The sequence below is a fragment of the Cetorhinus maximus genome, chromosome 32, assembly GCF_964194155.1.
Source record: "Cetorhinus maximus chromosome 32, sCetMax3.hap1.1, whole genome shotgun sequence".
Taxonomy (NCBI): domain Eukaryota; kingdom Metazoa; phylum Chordata; class Chondrichthyes; order Lamniformes; family Cetorhinidae; genus Cetorhinus; species Cetorhinus maximus.
Window position 1 is genome coordinate 11,370,470 of NC_135910.1, and position 21,578 is coordinate 11,392,047.

Genomic DNA, 21,578 nt, shown 5'->3' on the forward strand with positions numbered 1-21,578 from the left:
CTGATCAATTTGTCTGAAAGGCTCACTCTGTGAGGCTAAGGGATGGAGTGAGGGGCCAGGTGAGGTGTCTATTGATGCATTCAGAATCCACCCTCCGCACCCCCCTTTTTTTTTAAAAAGAGGGTCAAAGTTCGTTCCTGTCAAGGCGGGAAGTGAAACAAAAGTCATAGGCGTCAGTGAATGCCGGGTGAAGCACTAATCTCCTTTCTTAACGGGGCTTTGTTGAATACCTGCCGTCTACCCCACCGCCAACTTAGCGACCACCACTGCCTTAGTGACAACGCTTGCTGGGCGCTGTGCCAGTCTCTTCGTCAGTCATCTGGACTGCCTGCACTGACCCCTTCCCCCTCCCCCGCCCCCCAACCCACCTCTCCAACCAGCCCTTAGTCAACATAAGGAGATGCTCTGCTGTTTTAATGGCTCTTGGAAGGCACTGTTGTTGAGCGACATGGAGAAACGGCAGCAAAGGACCTGCTGAATGTTCCGGAAGACGGACTTCCGCAGTATGATGAAGAGCCAGGGGTCGACGATGGGGTTGAAGGCGTACAAGCGGAAGGCCATGAGGTCCCCCTTGTCGTCGTTGTCAGGTGTGATGGCGTTGATGAATCCGCGAATCTGTGGCAAGGGGTGAGGGTGGGGGGAGAGAAACAGAGAGAGGTGAACAATAATTTTCAGCTCTACATCGCTGGCTGCAACAGAGATATATAAATCACATCAGAAGCGATGAATGGCAGATCGTTAAATTTTCAACGTGCACTCAGTCCTGAAGGGTATGGTAGCAGAGAGGTTATATGGGGAGCTGGACTGAGAATATGAGTTCAAAATCCCACTCAAGTATCTGGTGAATTAGCATTTTTTTTGTGGAGAATAGAAAACTATTATCAGCAATGACGATTGCCTAACTATTAGATTGTTGCAAAAACCACATCGGGTTCGCTCATGCCCTTTAGGGAAGGAAATCTGCCGTCTTTAGCTGGTCTGGCCTACATGTGACTCCAGACCCACAGCAATGTGGCTGACTCTTAACCCCCTTCCAGCAAGCCACTCAGATGTGCAATAAATGGTCAGAGCACGTGAATAGATTAAAAAAGAAGGTACCAGTCGGATGTCTCCAACATGGTGGGGGTCTGGACCCTGGGGTGCAGGCTCTTCCACTCCCTAGGCCGTGGAAATGTCTTCCTCAGTTCCAGTCTTTCTCTTAATTTACTTGACGTGGGGTGGCAAAATCAAAAATTTAGACCTAACCCAGCCCCCACTTTTAAAGCACACATTCCGGCTTTATTTCCCTGTGGTGCTTTGGCAGAACTTGAGGTAAGCAGGGAGTTAGTTCGCATGTATAATAATTTTCTCTGCAGTAAGGCTGGGGACCTCGGAGATGCGAACCAAGGTGCTACAATGCCCTCACTGGCTGGAGGATGTAACTGCAGTGTGACAATTTACATAGTGTCATGAGCACTGAACGTTACAAGATGGTTATATTCTAAAATGTCCCCTCAAACTTAAGGGGAAACAGATGGTTCTGAAAAGGTGGAGCTATGATAAAACACCTCTGCTTGGAGACGTGCCCATGTGATCTGGTTGCCATGAGCAAGAAACTCAATCAGAAACCTACAGAAATGCCAAGTGATGGTCTCAACACCTTTACATATTGTCTCAAAGAATAAGGACAGCTGCTTTTTGAGAGAGACAAAGAATATACTGCTGTGGAGAAGCACAGAAGGAGTGTTTTGTGTTAACAACCCAAGCAGGATGCTGGTGAGTGTTCATTTTATGTTCAAAAGGAAGGCAACAGAACAGTTGGGGGACTTTTGGTTGGAAATTTAAGGAACAGAGTCACCAAGGTGTCCCTTGCTGGTGATAATTGGATCCAGAAAACTTGGGCTGAGTGGAATGATTGTGGAAGTTTCAACCTAGTGTGGCAGGGTGAAGTGAGCCTTTTGGAGAGCTGGTTGGGACTGGGGACCATCTTTCCCACCCGCTGTGGAGGCTAGAACTAGGGGACACAGTTTAAGGATAAGAGACCTCTTTGCTAAGATGGAGATGAGGAGAATTTTTTCCTCTCACTGGGTGGTTCACCTGTGGAACTCTCTTCCCCAGGAAGCAGTGGAGGCTGGGCCATTAAACTTATTCAAGGCTGAGTTAGATAGACAAAGAGATCCAGAAGCGGGAAAAGTGGAGTTGAGGCCACAACCAGGTCTGCCATGATCTTATTGAATGGCGGAGCAGGCTCGAGGGGCCGAATGGCCTACTGCTGCTCATAACGAACATACATACGGACATGCAAAGCAAGGGTCCTAAGTCCTAAGTTCCTAAGCCCTATGTTCCTGTGTAACAATGCACACAAAGATTTAAGACAGGAAAAAGCAGAACTTTTAATATGTTATGTAGGCTTGTTCAGAAAAACCAGTTCCTCCCCTCTCTCCTCTGCAGTATTATATAACAGCTAACCATTACTGATTAGGAAGCATTATAATACATGGGGGTCCATGGTGGGGCTTGTTAGTTTACAGCTACAACAACAACAACTTGCACTTACATAAGGCCCTCAACACAGTAAAACTCACTCGGCTCTTCACAGGGACACAATCAGGCAAGAGTTGGCACTGGTCCAACGTGAGGAGAGGGTGGGGCTCAGGGTTTTAAGGAGGGTCACGAGGGAGGAGAGAGGGGTGGACAGGTTCAGAAGGGGGAGTCCCAGAGCTCGGGGGCCCCAGGCAGCTGAAGGCTCCCGGTCGCCACTGGTGGAGCGATTAAAACTGGGTTGTCTGAGAGGCCAGCATGGGAGAAGCGCCGGGATTTTTGGAGTGTTTTGGGAGTGGAAAGAAATTTTGAAAACAGGCTGAACTAAAACCTCCATAAAAAATCTCTCCCAACCTCCTCATAAAATACGCACATTGTATTTTTAGCCTTTATTTACAGCTTAGTGGTAATTTGAACACTCCATTAGAAGCTCCAAAAGGCTTTATTTCAGGTAAGTATTCATTCCTTCAACAGGAGTCAAAAGAACAATTGGTTTGAACATGAGAACAGCTTAAAAGCTGTTTATTTTTCCACACTAATAAAGCTAGCTCAAAGTATTATGGGCCAATTACGTCTAATAAAAATGGGTTTCTTTAACTGTTATTTCCTATTTATGTCGCTGCTTGTCAAAGATAATATTGTTATGAGGCATCCTGAACAGTCTCTGTCAAATGAGATGAGCCCTTATCTCTGTTTTGCTTCTCTGTGAACTCTGCGCATTACAAGTGAGAAATGCTAATATTGATTAATCAAACGGTTTCCTAATTCACATATCAAATATCAGCATCAGACACTTAGCAGTTTTTTAAAATATTCACAGAGTGTGGGCGTTGCTGGCTGAGGCAACATTTATTACCCATCCTGTTAGTGAGGAAGTTCCAGCATTTTGACCCAACAACAGTAAAGCAACGGTGATACAGTTCCAAGGGGAGCGGCTTGGAGGGGAACTTCCAGGTGGTGGTGTTCCCATGTGTCTGCTGCCCTTGTCCCTCTAGATGGTAGATAGTAGTACAGGGTTAGATACAGAGTAAAACTCCCTTTACACTGTCCCCATCAAACACTCCCAGGGCAGGTACAGCACGGGGTTAGATACAGAGTAAAGCTCCCTCTACACTGTCCCCATCAAACACTCCCAGGGCAGGTACAGCACGGGGTTAGATACAGAGTAAAGCTCCCTCTACACTGTCCCCATCAAACACTCCCGGGGCAGGTACAGCACAGAGTTAGATACAGAGTAAAACTCCCTTTACACTGTCCCCATCAAACACTCCCAGGGCAGGTACAGCACGGGGTTAGATACAGAGTAAAACTCCCTTTACACTGTCCCCATCAAACACTCCCAGGACAGGTACAGCACGGGGTTAGATACAGAGTAAAGCTCCCTCCACACTGTCCCCATCAAACACTCCCAGTGCAGGTACAGCACGGGGTTAGATACAGAGTAAAGCTCCCTCCACACTGTCCCCATCAAACACTCCCAGGACAGGTACAGCACGGGGTTAGATACAGAGTAAAGCTCCCTCTACACTGTCCCCATCAAACACTCCCAGGAAAGGTACAGCACGGTGTTAGATACAGAGTAAAGCTCCCTCTACACTGTCCCCATCAAACACTCCCAGGGCAGGTACAGCACGGGGTTAGATACAGAGTAAAGCTCCCTCTACACTGTCCCCATCAAACACTCCCAGGAAAGGTACAGCACGGTGTTAGATACAGAGTAAAGCTCCCTCTACACTGTCCCCATCAAACACTCCCAGGGCAGGTACAGCACGGGGTTAGATACAGAATAAAGCTCCCTCTACACTGTCCCCATCAAACACTCCCGGGGCAGGTACAGCACAGAGTTAGATACAGAGTAAAATTCCCTTTACACTGTCCCCATCAAACACTCCCAGGGCAGGTACAGCACGGGGTTAGATACAGAGTAAAGCTCCCTCTACACTGTCCCCATCAAACACTCCCAGTGCAGGTACAGCACGGGGTTAGATACAGAGTAAAGCTCCCTCCACACTGTCCCCATCAAACACTCCCAGGACAGGTACAGCACGGGGTTAGATACAGAGTAAAGCTCCCTCTACACTGTCCCCATCAAACACTCCCAGGAAAGGTACAGCACGGTGTTAGATACAGAGTAAAGCTCCCTCTACACTGTCCCCATCAAACACTCCCAGTGCAGGTACAGCACAGAGTTAGATACAGAGTAAAGCTCCCTCCACACTGTCCCCATCAAACACTCCCAGGACAGGTACAGCACGGGGTTAGATACAGAGTAAAGCTCCCTCTACACTGTCCCCATCAAACACTCCCAGGAAAGGTACAGCACGGTGTTAGATACAGAGTAAAGCTCCCTCTACACTGTCCCCATCAAACACTCCCAGTGCAGGTACAGCACGGGGTTAGATACAGAGTAAAGCTCCCTCCACACTGTCCCCATCAAACACTCCCAGGGCAGGTACAGCACGGGGTTAGATACAGAGTAAAACTCCCTTTACACTGTCCCCATCAAACACTCCCAGGACAGGTACAGCACGGGGTTAGATACAGAGTAAAGCTCCCTCTACACTGTCCCCATCAAACACTCCCAGTGCAGGTACAGCACGGGGTTAGATACAGAGTAAAGCTCCCTCTACACTGTCCCCATCAAACACTCCCAGGACAGGTACAGCACGGGGTTAGATACAGAGTAAAGCTCCCTCTACACTGTCCCCATCAAACACTCCCAGGAAAGGTACAGCACGGTGTTAGATACAGAGTAAAGCTCCCTCTACACTGTCCCCATCAAACACTCCCAGGGCAGGTACAGCACGGGGTTAGATACAGAGTAAAGCTCCCTCTACACTGTCCCCATCAAACACTCCCAGGAAAGGTACAGCACGGTGTTAGATACAGAGTAAATCTCCCTCTACACTGTCCCCATCAAACACTCCCAGGACAGGTACAGCACGGGGTTAGATACAGAGTAAAGCTGCCTCTACATTGTCCCAACTCTTCTTGGAGGGGTCTGCTGTGCGGCCCTGAATTGGGGCTGGATTGGGAGACGGATCCTCTTTGGACACCGTTTCTGAAGAAATGTGAAGAAAGTAAAAATTACTTCAAGATTTCAGTCTGGGACAATCTTGGCCATCCAGCTACCAGGACAGGGTTCCAGAATTTTAATGCTGTTCTGAAGTTTTATCTTAGTCCAAACATGAGATGTCTGTGTCCCCGGGCAATGGAATATTGAGGGCACAACATAACATTTCACTTTGCTTTTTATGCTAAACTCACATGCCACAACATCTGATAAATATTATTCTGACCAAATAATTCAGAGACACTCTCCCAATATTAGAACCATATGCTAATCATCGCAGCTCTGAAACAACATGTTTCTGGAGGTGTTTACATTGTTTCTCGGCAATAGGTGTCTTGATGTTCATTTAAAGTTTGTTTTTTACTCCAGCCGCATTTTATTAGCACTCTCATGGGCTGGCAAAGGGCAGGGATAAGACCCGATGTTGCTGATCTTACTGAGCACCGTGTCCAGCTCCGGTCACCATATTATAAGAACCAAAAAGAGGCACTGGAGAGGGGTGCGGAGAAGATTAATAAGGATGATCCCAGGAAGGTGAGGGTACACGTATCAGGAAAGGATTGACAGGCTGGGTCTCTTCTCTCTTGAAAAAAAGAGGGCTGAGGTGGTGACCTAATCGAGATCTTTAGAATGCTGCAAGGTTCGGATAGAGTGGATCCAGATGGAATGTTTCCTCTTGCGGGGAAGAGCAGAACGAGAGGCCGTCAGTATAAGATAGTCCCCAAGAAATCCAATTGGGAATTCTGAAGAAATTCCTTTACCCAGAGAGTGGTGAGAGTGGTGAAATCCTTTCTGCTTTCGTGGGATGTGGGCGTCGCTGGCAAGGCCAGCGTTTGTTGCCCATCCCTAATTACCCTTCAACTGTGTGGCTTGCTCGGCCATTTCAGGGGGCAGTTAAGAGTCAACCACATTGCGGTGTGGGTCTGGAGTCACATGTAGGCCAGACCCGGTGAAGTTGGCAGATTTCCTTCCCTAAAAGGACATTAGTGAACCGGATGGGTTTTTACAACAATCGATGATAAGTTTATGGTCACCGTTACTGACTCTTGCTTTCGATATAGGTTGGGCCTGTATAAAAGATACATGTGTTAAATGTATTTTTTTTTAAAAATCAATATATAAGACCCTGAGGAGACTTGACAGGGTGGATGCTGAGTGGATGTTTTCCCTCGCGGGCCAGTCTAGAACTAGGGGACACTGTTTAAAAATAAGGGGTCTCCCATTTAAGATAGAGACAAGGAGACGTTTTTTCTCTCTGGGGGCTGAGGGCCTGTGGGACTCTCTGCCCCAGCAGAGACGGGGTCATTGAACATCTTTAAGGCCAAGCCAGGCAATTATTGATGAACAAGGGAGTCAAAGGTTAACAGGGGTATGCTGTCACAATCAGATCAGCCATGATCTTATTGACTGGCACAGCAGGCTCGAGGGGCCGAATGGCCCACTTCTACTCCTAATTCACATATTTGTATTGTTAGTTAATTCAATTTAAAACCTACCGTGGTGGGATTTGAACCCATGTCCCCAGAGCATTAGCCTGGGCCCCAGAGTTATTAGTCCAGCAATGTTACCACTACACCACGGTGCCCCCGGGTGCCTAAAACTCTATGCCATGCTCAAAAGGAAGGAAGAGGGGAGCAACTCTTTCCTTCCCGTTATAAACTCTTCCCCCTGGGGCAGGGCAATTCAGATTGGGGTTGATGTCAGCCGATGGGCCCAACTTTTCCTGCAGCCCCCAATGGGCGAGAGGTAGTGTGGAGTTGACGGGTGAAGAGGGAAGAAGAAATAGAAGATCTTGCATTTATATAGCACCTTGCATGTCCTCAGGAAGTTCCAAAGGTCTTTACAGCCAATAACATCCTTCTAAAGTGTAGTGTAAATAAGCCAACCAATTTGTAGAAGCAAAGCGAGTTCTCCCTGTGGGAACACCGCCACCTGGAAGTTCCCCTCCAAGCCACACACCACCCTGACTTGGAAATATATCTCCGTTCCTTCACTGTCGCTGGGTCAAAAATCCTGGAACTCCCTCCCTAACAGCACAGTGGGTGTACCTACACCACACGGACTGCAGTGGTTCAAGGTGGTGGCTCACCCCCACCTTCTCAAGGGGCAATTAGGGATGGGCAATAAATGCTGGCCCAGCCAGCGACGCCCACACCCCAGAAACAAATGAATAAAAGGCCCCTCAAACAGCTGTGAGATAAATGACCAGTTAATCTGTTTCGTGGTGGTCAAGATGAATGTTGGCCAAGGCAACTCTTTGCTCTTTCATTCAAAAAATTGCCATGGGATCTTTAATGCCCACTTGAACAGGCAGATAGGAAGCCACTTCAAATGCCTCACTCAGCAAGCAGTACCTTTGACAAGGCTAGATTCAAGCCTTCAGTCCTGCACTAATGTCAGCCCTTACCCATTGCAGGCTAACAGCAGGGGTCTCTCGGCCTACCAACCCAGCCTCACTTGCTGTGGGAGGGGGAGCAAGCCTGGATCCAGTGCTGTTCTCAAGGAGAAGCGTCAGCACAGTCTCCGGATGAGGGACCCAGTTAGGGTTGCCAACTGTGATTAAATGTATTCCTGGAGGTCTCATCACATGACTCGCCCCCTCACGCTCCAGCCGTTAGTCGGCCAACACGTCCATCCTTGTGACGTACGGCCTTCCTACGCCAATCGGAAAGCAAAAAGACTCATTACCCAATTGGATGATGTTTGACTGTCAGTCAAACAGCCTTTTCCCCCCCTCATTTTCAATATTTTTATATCTGGTAGAGAGAAACGTTCAAAGAAAATGACATAAAAGAAACAATCTCTTTTAATGTCCCGATGATTTCTCTCCAGGGCTGCACACTGCAGTGTCCCGGAGATCGATCTTCAACCCGAGCCCCAGTGTAAGGAAGCCATCTGATGAAATGATTGCAGCTTCAAAGTCTTCTTCCTGCCAGGAAGACAACTGGCTCCCCACTTGGCCAAGGCAACCAATAAATAGGCCTGCGGGAGAGACCAGCCAAGCTGTCCAAACAAGACCAGATCTCTGCCCGCACGCTCTCCTGTAAACAACAGTCACCCGGACACCAGCAAGGGTCTTAACGTTTAAACACCAGGATTGCTTCTTGCAAGCGTTCTCAGGATCAGAGGGTGGAATTCCACGGCCTCTCCCGCCGTTGGGATCTTCTTGACCCGCCGAAACCCAACAGCTACATTTCAGTGGCGCCTTCAACGCATTTTTAAAAAAAAAATCCCAAGGCTTCACGGGAACAATTAGTAAATAAAATTTGACACCGAGCCACTTAAGGGGGTATCGGGATGGGTCAAAAGCTTAGACAAAGACATAGGGTTTAAGAAGCGTCTTAGACGAGGAAAGAGAGGGAGTGTCAGAGAGGCTTGGGAATAGAATTCCAAAGTTTTTAGCCCTCTCCGAGGTGCGCTGCATAGAACTGAATGAATGAAAGTGACAGTGTTCAGCTTTGAGCGATCTGTGCTCTTAAAAGGGTGTTGCTGTTTCCTTGATCCTATCTCAAGGTTAGCCACCTTTGAATCCTTGTTACTTCGTCATAAAGGCTAAAATAAACAAGGTTGGAGAATGATCGTGTGGCCGATCGCTGCCTGATGGCAACAAATAAGCCTGCGGCGAGTGTCCCCAGCCTCACACTCATTGATCATCCCAGTTGCGGCAATCTCATCGAAACTTTGACTGGTGACCCAGAAAGAGAGGGGTACTCTCTCCCCCTGCTCTGTGCAGCCAGAGCACCACCCAGAACACTGCAGATGTTCAGCTTCAAAAGTGGTCATAAAGGGGAAGTGACACCTCTTACTCAAACCGTTGCAACACGTCTGTACCAGCCCGAAGTCCGCCCTGATTTTAATCGCTCCACCAGTGGCCCTTGTCAGCCTAAACCCTAACCTCCCGGCTTCTCTCTCCTGCAAAAGAGAAAGACTCGCATTTATATAGCGCTCCTCACGACCACCAAATGTCTCAAGGTGCTTTACAGTCAATGAAATGAAGTGTAGTGACTGTTGTAATGTAGGAAACACAGCAGCCAATTTGCGCACAGCAAGCTCCCACAAACAGCAATGTGATTGTGACCAGGCCTTTTTTTTTATTGTCATGTTGATTAAGGGGTAAGTAGTGGGCCGAATGCCCCTGCTTGTCTTTGAACTATTGCCAGCAGATCTTCTACATCCACCCAAGGAGGCAGATGGGGACTTTGTTTAACGGCTCAGCCGAAAGATGGCACTTCTGACAGCGCAGCACTCCCCCAGCACTGCACGGGAGCGGCAACCCCAATTTTTATACTGAATTCCTGGAGTGGGGCTTGAATCCAGAACCTTATGATTCAGATCCTACCCACTGAGCCACAGGTGAGGCACACCAATGCCAACTTGCATTTATATAGCACCTTTAATGTAGTAAAACATCCCACCGTGCTTCACAGAAATGTCATCAGACAGAAGGAGATAGCAGGGCAGGTGGCAAAATGCTTGGCCAAAAAAATAGATTAAGACAATGGTCTTAAAAGAGGGCAGAGAGACAGATAGACAGACGGTTAGACAGACGGATAGACAGACAGACGGATAGACAGACAGACAGACAGATAGACAGACAGATGGATAGACAGACAGACAGACGGATAGACAGACAGACAGACAGTTAGACAGACAGACAGACAGATAGACAGACAGATGGATAGACAGACAGACAGACAGATAGACAGGCAGACGGATAGACAGACAGACAGACGGATAGACAGACAGACAGACAGATGGATAGACAGACAGACAGACAGATGGATAGACAGACAGACGGATAGATGGATAGATAAAAAGAAAGAGGGGGGTGGTTTAGAGAGGGAATTCAAGAGCTTAATATTAATATCTTATGAATTATATTATTAAGAGTCCTTAATGTTAATTACATTGTGAAGATTAAGAGAAACAGGTGATGGGCATTAGTTTTCTTTGAGTACATATAAATTGGCAATTGCCCCACCAGAGGCTGTCATCCCCATTAATTTGTTGTTTTATTGATTCACGGGCTTCTTAAAAAAACATATAAATAGGGGATAGCTGGGACACTGGGTTGAATGGGAAGAGAGATATGAGACAGAACAAGTCAATAAACTCTCTCGATTGAGAAAAGCTCTGTGTATTGCATTCAACTCCACCAACCAACTTGGATGCTATTCAACAGGTAAGACCCAAGAAAGGTGTAGGCACGTCTGTCAATAGTGGAACGATGAAGATCAGGAGGCCAGGATTGGCGGGTTGAAGCTTACAGAAGAAGCTCCAGAGAGCGGGAGAGGTGAGGCCACGGAGGGATTATAAAACATGGTGAGAATTTTAAAATTGAGGCTTTGCCGGACTGGGGAGCCTCAGAAGGTCAGCACTGGGTTGACGAGCGAACGGGATGTTATGCGAGGATGCGGCGGCAGAGTTTTGGGTGCATTTGGGTTTCTGGAGGATGCGAGGTGGTGGGGGCTGTCCAGGAGGGAGCTAATAAAGCAAGACAGCGACAGTAGAAAGTTGTACTTAAGTGGCACCTTCAACATCGAAAAATGTCAAAGTGAACGGCACAGGGATATGGTCAAAAAAGATGATGCGTTCAGCACAGAAAAAAGAAACATTTTCATTTATATAGCGCCTTTCATGATCACCGGGCCTCTCGAAGCACTTTGCAGTCAATGGAGTACTTTTGAAGTGATGTCACTGTTGTGAGAAACGCGGCAGCCAATTTGCACACAGCAAGCTCCCACAAACAGCGGTGACGATGGCCAGATTTAGTCTTTAGTCACGTTGATTAAGGGACACCGGGGAGAACTTCCCTCCCCTTCTTCGAAATACTGTTCAAGAGATTTTTTTACATCCACCCTAGCTGGCAGGTGGGGCCTCCGTCTGACATCTCATCCAAAAGACGGCGCCTCCAACAGAGCAGCACTCCCTCGGTACTGCACTTGAATGTCAGCCTGGATTCGTGCGCCCAAGCCCTGGAACCTTGGAACTCGGGGTGGGGGATGCCACCAGCGACCACGGCTGACAAGGAGGTGTCAATAAACACGACACAAAGCGATCGGCTTTATGGAGAGTCTTAAAGGAGGACAGGGGGTGGGGGTGGAGGGGCGGAGGTGTAATGGGAGGGAGTTCCAGAGCTTAGGTGGCTGACGAGCCGATCGTCAAATGTGGGGCAAAGAGAGGGGGCAAGAGTCAGTGGAAGGGGGTATTCGGGGGGAGGGGGGGAAGGGCTGGCGTAGCGCTGTGAGATGTTAAACAAGCCGGGAGAATGACAAAAGGGGCTTTTCCAAGCACAGCGCCCAATCTTAGGTTGCCTGCACCATTTCTAAGTGCGTGCATTGAAGCACCTCACTTAAGCTCAGCCCCCCTTCTCCGCTTTAAAGGGATGAGGAGGGAGACAGAGAGCCAAGCAGCAGCATTCCTTGTCGCTTTTTCCACAGGAAACGTCAGCTACCACGATACTTTGGCTGGGAAAGGCCAAGCACTGAATACCATGTTTGGAAATAGGGCAGATTGAATCTATTCAAGGGCATTCGGATGACCTCATCAGCCACAAGAGCGTGTGGCGGGGGGGTTCGTGTTGGTGGTGGTGGGGGGGGGGGATATTGGTGCCAGCAGATGAGTTTTGCTACTTCATTTAGACCGAATGATGTTGGACAGAGGATATGGAACTTTTAAGTACCGACGGGAGGATCGTGTTCTCTGGGTCTGTTCGACATCTCGATGGCTGTATCTGGCATGGTGCACGGGGGAAGGGAGTGAGGGTCACAAAACCCAAGGCAAGCTGACATTTACAATCACCGTCTGTCTCACCAGTTCGTTTGCTTATTGTCCCACTCACAAGCTTAGTAACGTCTTAGACAAAGACGAGCACCTTCAGATAAAACTGCCGGCAACTCCCCAGTTACAGAGAGTAACCCTGACCCTGCTGAACAAACAGAAACTCTACACAGTTACACAGCGAATAATCCTTACTCTGCTAAATAGCAGCAACTCTACATAGTCACACAGTGAGTAATCCTTACCCTGCTGAATACACATCGACACTGCAACTACACAGTGAATAATCCTTATTCTGCTAAACAGTAGCAACTCTGTACAGTTAAACAGTGAGTAATCGTTACCTTGCTAAATAAATATCAACACTGAAGAGTTATACAGAGAATCCTTATCCTGCTGCACTCCACACAGTTACACAGTGAGTAATATTTGCACTGCTGAATAAACAGTGACTCTGTATAGTTTATACAGTGAGTGATCCTTACCCTGTAGAATAAACTGAAACCCTACACAGTTACACAACGAATAATCCTTACCTGGCTGAATAAACAGTGACTCTTTACAATTACACAGTGAATGATCTTTACCCTGCTGAATAAACACTGACTCTATACAGTTACACTGCAAATAATCCTTACCCTGTTGAATAAACAGAGACTCTGTACAGTTACACAGTGACTAATCCTTACCCTGCTGAATAAACACTGACTCTGTACAGTTACACAGTGACTAATCCTTACCCTGCTGAATAAACACTGACTCTGTACAGCTACACAGTGACTAATCCTTACCCTGCTGAATAAACAGTGACTCTGTACAGTTACACAGTGAGTGATCCTTACACTGAATAAACACTGACTTTGTACAGTTACACAGTGACTAATCCTTACCCTGCTGAATAAACAGTGACTATACAGTTATATTACTGCAGCAATTATGCTTCCAAAGTACCTCACTGGCTGGAAGGCAATTGGAATGTCCTGAGGCGCTATATAAATGCAAGTTCTTCCTCTTTTCTTTAATTTCTGTGGATTTTAAGGGAAATGCTGAAGCAGTGTGAAAAACCAGCTGTTGCTTCCGGTCAATTCTTTAAATAAAACAAGGAAACCGCTGTTTGTTTTATCAGTTACTGGGCATAAATGGAAGAGAATCGTGTCCAAGAACAGATTAACCGGAGTTCAATCAGGCTTCTTTCCACAGAAGTCACATTTCTTTTCGCAATGAAATTTCTTTTTGAAACTGGTATGATATCCTTTGATGCTGTGAGGGATTGCTGTAAAACCACAGTATAAATATACCACTCAGTGTGAAACCCCTAAACTGTAGAGGCTAGGAAGGCCCAATCTGTGGTGAATAACCTAATTTCAGTCAGAGGAGGCGGCAAAGGTGTCATTGCCCTTGGGTTAGGCAGGGGAAAGAAGATGAAAATCCCATTAGACACTCCGGATTCCCAGTCACTGCTGTTGGATGTTGGATATTGGATTAGGCCATGTTTGAATAGGTGGCTGACTCTCTCTTGAGGAAGAGTGATGGACAATTTGCCATGCAAGCCCCCTTCAGCAGCACTTTCCAAACCCACAAACTCTACCACCCTAGAAGGGCAGAAACTGAACTGGACCAGCCATATAAATACAGTGGCCACAACAGCAGGTCAGAGGCTGGGAATTCTGCAGAGAGTAACTCACCTCCTCGCTCCCCAAAGCCTGTCCACCATCTACAAGGCACAAGTCCGGAGTGTGATGGAATACTCCCCACTTGCCTGGATGAGTGCAGCTCCCACAGCGCTCAAGGAGCTCAACACCGTCCAGGACAAAGCAGCCCTGCTTGATTGGCACCACATCCACAAACATTCACTCCCTCCACCACCGATGCACAGTAGCAGCAGTGTGTGTACCATCTACAAGATGCACCGCAGCAACTCACCAAGGCTCCTTTGACAGCACCTTCCAAACCCACGACCGCTACCATCTAGGAGGACAAGGGCAGCAGACACATGGGAACACCACCACCTGCAAGTTCCCCTCCAAGTCACTCACCATCCTGACTTGGAAATATATCGGCCGTTCCTTCACTGTCGCTGGGTCAAAATCCTGGAACTCCCTCCCTAACAGCGCTGTGCGTGTACCTACACCACATGTACTGCAGCGGTTCAAGAAGGCAGCTCACCCCCACCTTCTCAAGGGCAATTAGGGATGGGCAATAAATGCTGGCCCAGCCAGTGACACTCTCATCCCGTGAACCTTTGATCTTGTAGTAATATCACTTCATGGATTTACTACATTAACGAAAGGAGTTATATAACTGCAAGTTGTTATTTGTCAGTCAGAAACATGGAATAAATGCCCAGGGTAGATGTGGTGATAAAAATTCACTGATGTTGTTTAAGTTATGAATCTATGATAAGAGTTTTATGTCATTGTAATAATGAATATTTAACCAAGTATGTTTTGTCTAGATACAAGATTTTATTGTGTGTTCCTTTATGTTCTTAAGAGTGGGCGTTGTGTAATATTGTGCAAATCTTTTACAATCATTTTAAACAACGTGGAGCAGAACATTCCTGGTCAGATGACCTCTCCTTTCATGCTCCCACCATTGGTTGGTTACCAGGCCTATCCATGCAACTTTTTCTTTTATTTGTTCATGGGATGTCAGCGTCACTGGCTAGGCCAGCATTTATTGCCCATCCCTTGTTCGGAGGGCATTTTTAAGAGTCAACCACATTGCTGTGGGTCTAGGGTCACATTTAAGCCAGACCAGGTAAGGACAGCAGATTTCCTTCCCTAAAGGGGCATTATTGTGCCAGATGGGTTTCCATTGACAATGGTTTCATGGTCATCATTAGACTTTTTAATTGATATTGAATTCAAAATCCACCATCTGCAGTGGTGAGATTCGAACCCGGGTCCCCAGAGCATTACCCTAGGTCTCTGGATTACCAGCTCAGTGACAAGCCCACTACGCCACTGCCTCCCCACCCACAACCAAACTGATGATTTGATTGGATGATCCTTTACTCTTCATTAAACAACCTGTTTTTCCAACCACCAATATTTTTTCCATAATTACAGAATCACAGGGTTGTTATGGTGCTGAAGGAGGCCATTTGGCCCATCGTGGTCTGCGCCAGCTCTTCGAATGAGCAATTTACCGTGTACCATTTCCCCCACCTTCTCCCCATAACCCTGCACATTCCTCCTCTCCAGATGACAATCTGATTCCCTTCTGAATGCTTCGATTGACCCTGCCTCCACCACACCCTCAGGCCGTTCCAGATCCTAACCACTCGCTGCGTGAAAAAGTTTCTCCTCATATTACTTTTGCGTCTTTTACTAATTACTTTAAATCTGTGCCCTCTCGTTCTCGATCCTTTTACGAGTGGGAACAGTTTCTCTCTATCTACTCTCTCCAGACCCCTCACGGTTTTGAATACCTCTATCAAATCTCCTCCCAACCTTCTCTTCTCTGAGGAAAACAGTCACAACTTCTCCAATCTATCTAAGTAACTGAAGTTCCTCATCCCTGGAACCATTCTCATGAATATTTTCTGCACCCTCTCTAAAGCCTTCACATCTTTCCTAATCAATAATAGTAATAAACAACAGCAACCAGAGAAAATTATAACCCAACAATTTTATTTTTTATAAATTTCCCTATGATTTTGCTCCCTAAGTTTAATTGCAGCAACATCCAGAATTTTAATCTTAAATGGACGGCTCAGTTATCACTTCTATATGTTTGAAAGAGAGACTTGCATTTATATTGTTCTAAATAGAGGACGACTACAGAATTCCGAGGTGCAGAGGGATCTAGGTGTTCTAGTGCATGAGTCACAAAAAGTTAGTAAGCGGGTACAGTGAGTAATCAGGAAGGCTAATGGATGCTATTCTTTATTACGAGAGGAATTGAACATAAAAGTAAGGACTTTATGCTTCAGTTATACAGGGGCATTGGTGAGACCACATCTTGAATACCGCGTGCAATTTTGGTCTCCTTATTTAGGGAAGGATGTAAATGCGTTTGAGGTGGTTCAGAGGAGGTTTACCAGATTGATACCTGGAATGAGTGGGTTGTCTTATGAGGAAAGGTCGGACAGACTGGGCTTTGTTTCCACTGGAGTTTAGAAGAGTGAGGGGTGATTTGATTGAAGTTATACAAGATCCTGAACGGCCTTGACAAGGTGGACGTGAAAAGGATGTTTCCTCTTGTGGGTGAGTCCAGAACTAGGGGGCACTGGTTTAAAATTAGGGGTCACCCTTTTAGGACAGAGATGAGGAGAATTTTTTTCTCTCAGAGGGCTGTGCGATTTTGGAACTCTCTACCTCAGAAAGTGGTGGAATTGGTGCCACTGAATATTTTTAAGGCAGAGCTACATAGATTCTTGCTAGGCAAGGGAAACAAAGGTTATCGGGGGTAGAAGGGAATGTAGTAACACAGACAGATCAGTCATGATCTTATTGAATGGTGGAGCAGGCTCGAGGGGCCGAATGGCCTACTCCTGCTCCTATTTCGTATGGTTGTGTGTTTGTATGTTCATGGAGGCTGAAAGCACTTTACAACTAACTCAATGCTTTTCTGAAGTGTATTCCCTGTTGTAGTGTAGGAAGCATGGCAGCCAATTTGCACATAGCAAGCTCCCACAACGATGGCAATAATATGACAATGACCAGATAATCTGTTTTTCTGCAATGTTGATCACAGGATAAATATTGGCCAGGACACCGGGGAGAACTCCCCTGCTTTTTTTCCAACTGGGATCCCAATTAAGCTCTGGGAGAGCAGGCGGGGGCTCAGTTTGCCATCTCACCTGAAAGGCAACACCTTTGACAGTGCAGCACTCCCTCAGTACTGCACTGGCAATGTCCGCCTAGGTTTTTGCATTCCTGGTAACACAATCAGGGCACCGCTGCATGTAATAAGCTCCACACTTGGCACAAGACTAATATTTTATTAACTGCAAGCCTCCTTCACGCATAGTTCATATATTGCAAACCAGTCTCAACTTGCTTCTTACAAGAGAGGAAATGTTATACCTTATAAAACACAATACATTATTCCTTTGCTAAAATGTTTGGACTATCAAGCCTGCACTAAGCAAATTCATACAGAAGCCCACATGCATGGATCCTGGCCGAGATATTTTCTGGTTCTTAATATCTTCTTTGGAACTGAAGAGCTGCACCAGAGAATATGTGCAGCTAGACGTGTAATTTTCATAACATTTTTCAACATATAAAAACAAGAAAGACTTGCATTCTTATAGCACCTTTCATGAACTTCACATCCAATGAGCTACTTTTGGAGTATAGTAGCGTAGGCAAGCAGGAGGTCTTGTGGCACAGTGTCCCTGAGCTCTGGGTCTGAGTGCCACTCCAGGACGATCTGTGCAACTTGTTTTATTCATTCACAGGATTCGGGTGTCACTGGATAGGCCAGCATTTATTACCCATCCCTAATTGCCCTTGTTCAGAGTCAACCACATTGCTGTGGGTCTGGAGTTACATGTAGGCCAGATTGGGTAAGGATGGCAGATTTCCTTCCCTAAAGGGACATTAGTGAATCTGATGGGTTTTTACAACAATAGTTTCATCATTAGACTTTTAATTTCCATTGAATTTAAATTCCACCATCTGCCGTGGTGGGATTTGAACCCAGGTCCACAGAGCATCACCCTGGGTCTCTGGAATACTAGTCTGGTGACAATACCACTACATCATCGCCTTAAGGAAGATGCATTCATAACGCAGCCAAACAGGTTCAGTATCAACCTGCAAATCCTTCCAACACACACCAATGGCAGGTGGTAAGAGCGGGAGAGATTCCTGATCAACCATGTGATGGAAAGAGTTGCTGGAGCTTCTACCATCACTATCCATAGCTCCAGACTACAACATACATGTGAAGTGCACGTTGCCACAGCAACTTGGGATGGGTGGGGAGACCAGTTGGCTGGATGGTTGCTGTGGCCCAGATTGGTGCCAACAATCCCTGTTCATACTGGGGTAGATTCCTCTTTGCCCAGCCCGTGATGGCTCTGGATGAGACCTGCCTTAGTCTGAAGAAACGTAGGAAATGTGGCAGCCAATTTGTGCACAGCAAGCTCCCACAAACAGCGATGTGATAGTTATCAGATCATCTGTTTTAGCGATGTTGGTTGGTCGAGGGATAAGTATTGGCTTCGAAATATTGCCATGGGATCTTTTACGCCCACCAGAGAGGACACTTGATTAGCGTCTCATCTGAAAGACGGCACATCTGACAGCGTGGCACCCCCTCAGCACCGCATTGGAGCAGTTATTTTTTTTTTGTCAATTTTGTCTCTGGCGGGAGGCTTGATCCCACAATCTTCCAACTCAGATTGAGCGAGCTACTCATTGATTCACAGCTGACATGCGTACCGACGCTGATGGAGAAATAATTGGACGTCAATTATCTGGCCAAACATCCCTTGAAATCCGAATATTGGCGCAGTCCCTTGGCAGTTTGCCCCCATGTTTACGTGAACCGTCAATCTTACCATGAAGGAACGGGAGAGGCTGTGGCAAATTAGAAAGCTAAGGTTTCAAAGCAACTGTGGCCTCTTGGATTTGTCTTGCAAGAGCAAAGCTCGTAAAGGGCCAGGTATGTCTAGTGGCTGAATGTTTGCCTTTGAGATCCTTAAATTAATCATGATTAACAGCTCAGGCAGCACTTGTAAAAGTTCAGTTTCACTGGATTTTCTATAAAGTGGAGCTTTTGTGTCAACGTTTATTTTGTGACTGGGAGTCAGTTTATGGGGTTGGGAGATCTGTGTTGTTTATCACAAAAGAAACTGGGATTAACTCACACCTGAGACTGATTTACAAGCTGGTGGGTGTATTAATGGACTTCCCTCCTTTCCTCAATTTCCACTGTGCTCTTTGAGACAAGCATCGCTCTATTTCTAGATTTACAAACTTCCTGACAATCACATCCAGTGGGTGGCCCATTAGCCGTTTGAGAAGCAATAAAAGATCATTGCAGCACAATTAGTCAGTCACCATCCAAATAAAAAACCAAGGAGCCTTTTCTTGGAGGTCCACTCTGCCCAAATCGATTGGATGGGCGTTTCTCCTTGTGGGGAGGTCATAAATAAAGGATAGTCACTAATAAATGCAACAGGGAATTGAGGAAAATCTTTCTTTATCTAAAGGGTGGTTAGAATGTAGAACTGGCTGTAGCACAGAGTAGTTGGGATGGATAGCATGGCAGAGGGGAAGCGAGATAAGTACATGAGGGAGAAAGGAATAGAAAGTGCTGCGGATAGGGTTGGATGAAGCAGAGCGGGAGGAGGCTCGTGTGGGGCACAAGCACCAGCATCGGCCAGATGGGCCAAATGGCCTGTTTCTGTGCTGTAAAATTCACAGTATCTTTACAGTGCAGAGGGAGGCCATTCGGCCCATCGAGTCTGCACTGGCTCTCTGAAAGAGCATTCCACCTAGTCCCACTCCCCTACCCTATCCCCGTAACCTTGCACATTCTCTCTTTTCAGATAACAATCCAATTCCCTTTTGAATACCTCGATCGAACCTGCCTCCACCACCTTCTCAGGAAGTTCGTTCCAGGCTCCAACCACCCTCTGGGTGAAAAAAATTTCCCTCACATCACTTTTACTCCTTTTGCCCATTATTTTGAATTGATGTCCTCTTGAGTGGGAACATTTTCTCACTACTTACCCCGTCCATATCCCTCAGGACCTTATCAGGTCTCCTCTCAGCCTTCTTTTCTCCGAGGAAAACAGTCCCAACCTCTCCAATCTATCCCAATAGCTACAGTTCTTCATCCCTGGAATCATTCTTGTGAATCTCCTCTGTACTCTCTCCAATGATTCACACCCTTCCTCAAGTATGGCGCCCGGAACTGGATGCAGTACTCCAGATGAGGCCTAACTAGTGTCTTACACAAGTTCAACATGACCTCCTTACTCTTGTACTCAATGCCCCTATTAATAAAGCCTAAGATAACATATTAACTGCTCTCTCAAGTTGCCCTGCCATCTCCAATGACCTATGTACGTTTACACTGAGGTCCCTCTGTTCCTGCACCTCCTTTAGAAGCTCTCCCTTTATTTTATACTGTCTCGCCATATCTTTCCTGCCAAAATGAATTCTATACGATTGTGCAAATAAAACCTCTTCTCTGCTCCCCGTCCCCCACCAAGAACAGTGACCCACCCACTGATACAGAAGAACACCAACCCCAGTGAGCAACCCCCTACCCAAATCCCAGGCCCAACTGACTCCAAAAGACCAAGAACTAATTCCCTTTTAAGACGGAGGCGAGGGGAATTTTTTTTTCTCTCAGGGGGTCGTTATTCTGTGGAATTCCCTTCCCCAAAGACCAGTGGAGCCTGGGTCATCGAACTTATTCAAAGTTGAGTTGGACAGATGTTTTGATAGACGAGGGGGTCGAGGGTTACGGGGGGTGGGGGCAGATAGGAAAGTGGAGTTGAGGCCACAACCACATCAGCCATGATCTTATTGAGTGGTGGAGCAGGCTTGAGGGGCTGAATGGCCTACTCCAGCTCTACTATGTTCCCATGTCCTATGTTCTTACTTTCCCATATGCCTAAAGCTGCATTGAAAATACAGTCATGAAGAGGATCGTGAAAGTATCTCTGCATTTCCCAGTAAGTAACACTTATTTAAATGTCCGATGGTGCTATTATCTATATCTATAATACATTAGAACATCTATGGACACTTCCTGCCTACAAAACCATCTTTGCTGTTGTAAAGTTTCGGCCACACTCTTGTGTCAGTGTTTCTTATTATAAATTCCTGTCCACATTTATAAAAGGATTTTGCCTATGTCAACTTCTCATGCTGTAATTTCAACCTCCCAGCAGAGGTGGCACTCTAGCCCCCTCAGTTTTGGTACCTCTCAGTTACTTCATCAAATAGACTCCAATGAGCTTTACTTCTCTGCTTATCAAAATGGCGATGTTATTTGACTGTAAACAACGCAAACTCAAAGGATTAGTTAAAACCATGGGCAAAATGGTGACAGCCATAGAGCCACTTATGGAACAGAAGGAGGGGTTGTTAAGGGAGATCAGATCTGTAGGTGTAAATTATTGAGACAGAAAGATTGTCATGATGGATGTGTCACGATTTGCCACCAGTTCCTTGTTCCTGCAACCTCAACCACAGGAATTATATGCTTCAAACCCTAGTTTCCCACTGAT

General features: G+C 46.5%; 1 protein-coding gene across 1 annotated transcript in view; it reads right to left on the reverse strand.

The window, feature by feature from the left end:
* Nucleotides 1–376: 376 nt before the first annotated feature.
* Nucleotides 377–21,578, reverse strand: part of ptgir (prostaglandin I2 receptor) — a 53,889-nt gene continuing 32,687 nt past the window's right edge. The window contains exon 2 of the mRNA XM_078533085.1: nt 377–615. Coding sequence (XP_078389211.1) covers nt 388–615 — 228 coding nt within the window. The 3' untranslated portion in view covers nt 377–387. The remainder of the gene's footprint in view (nt 616–21,578) is intronic.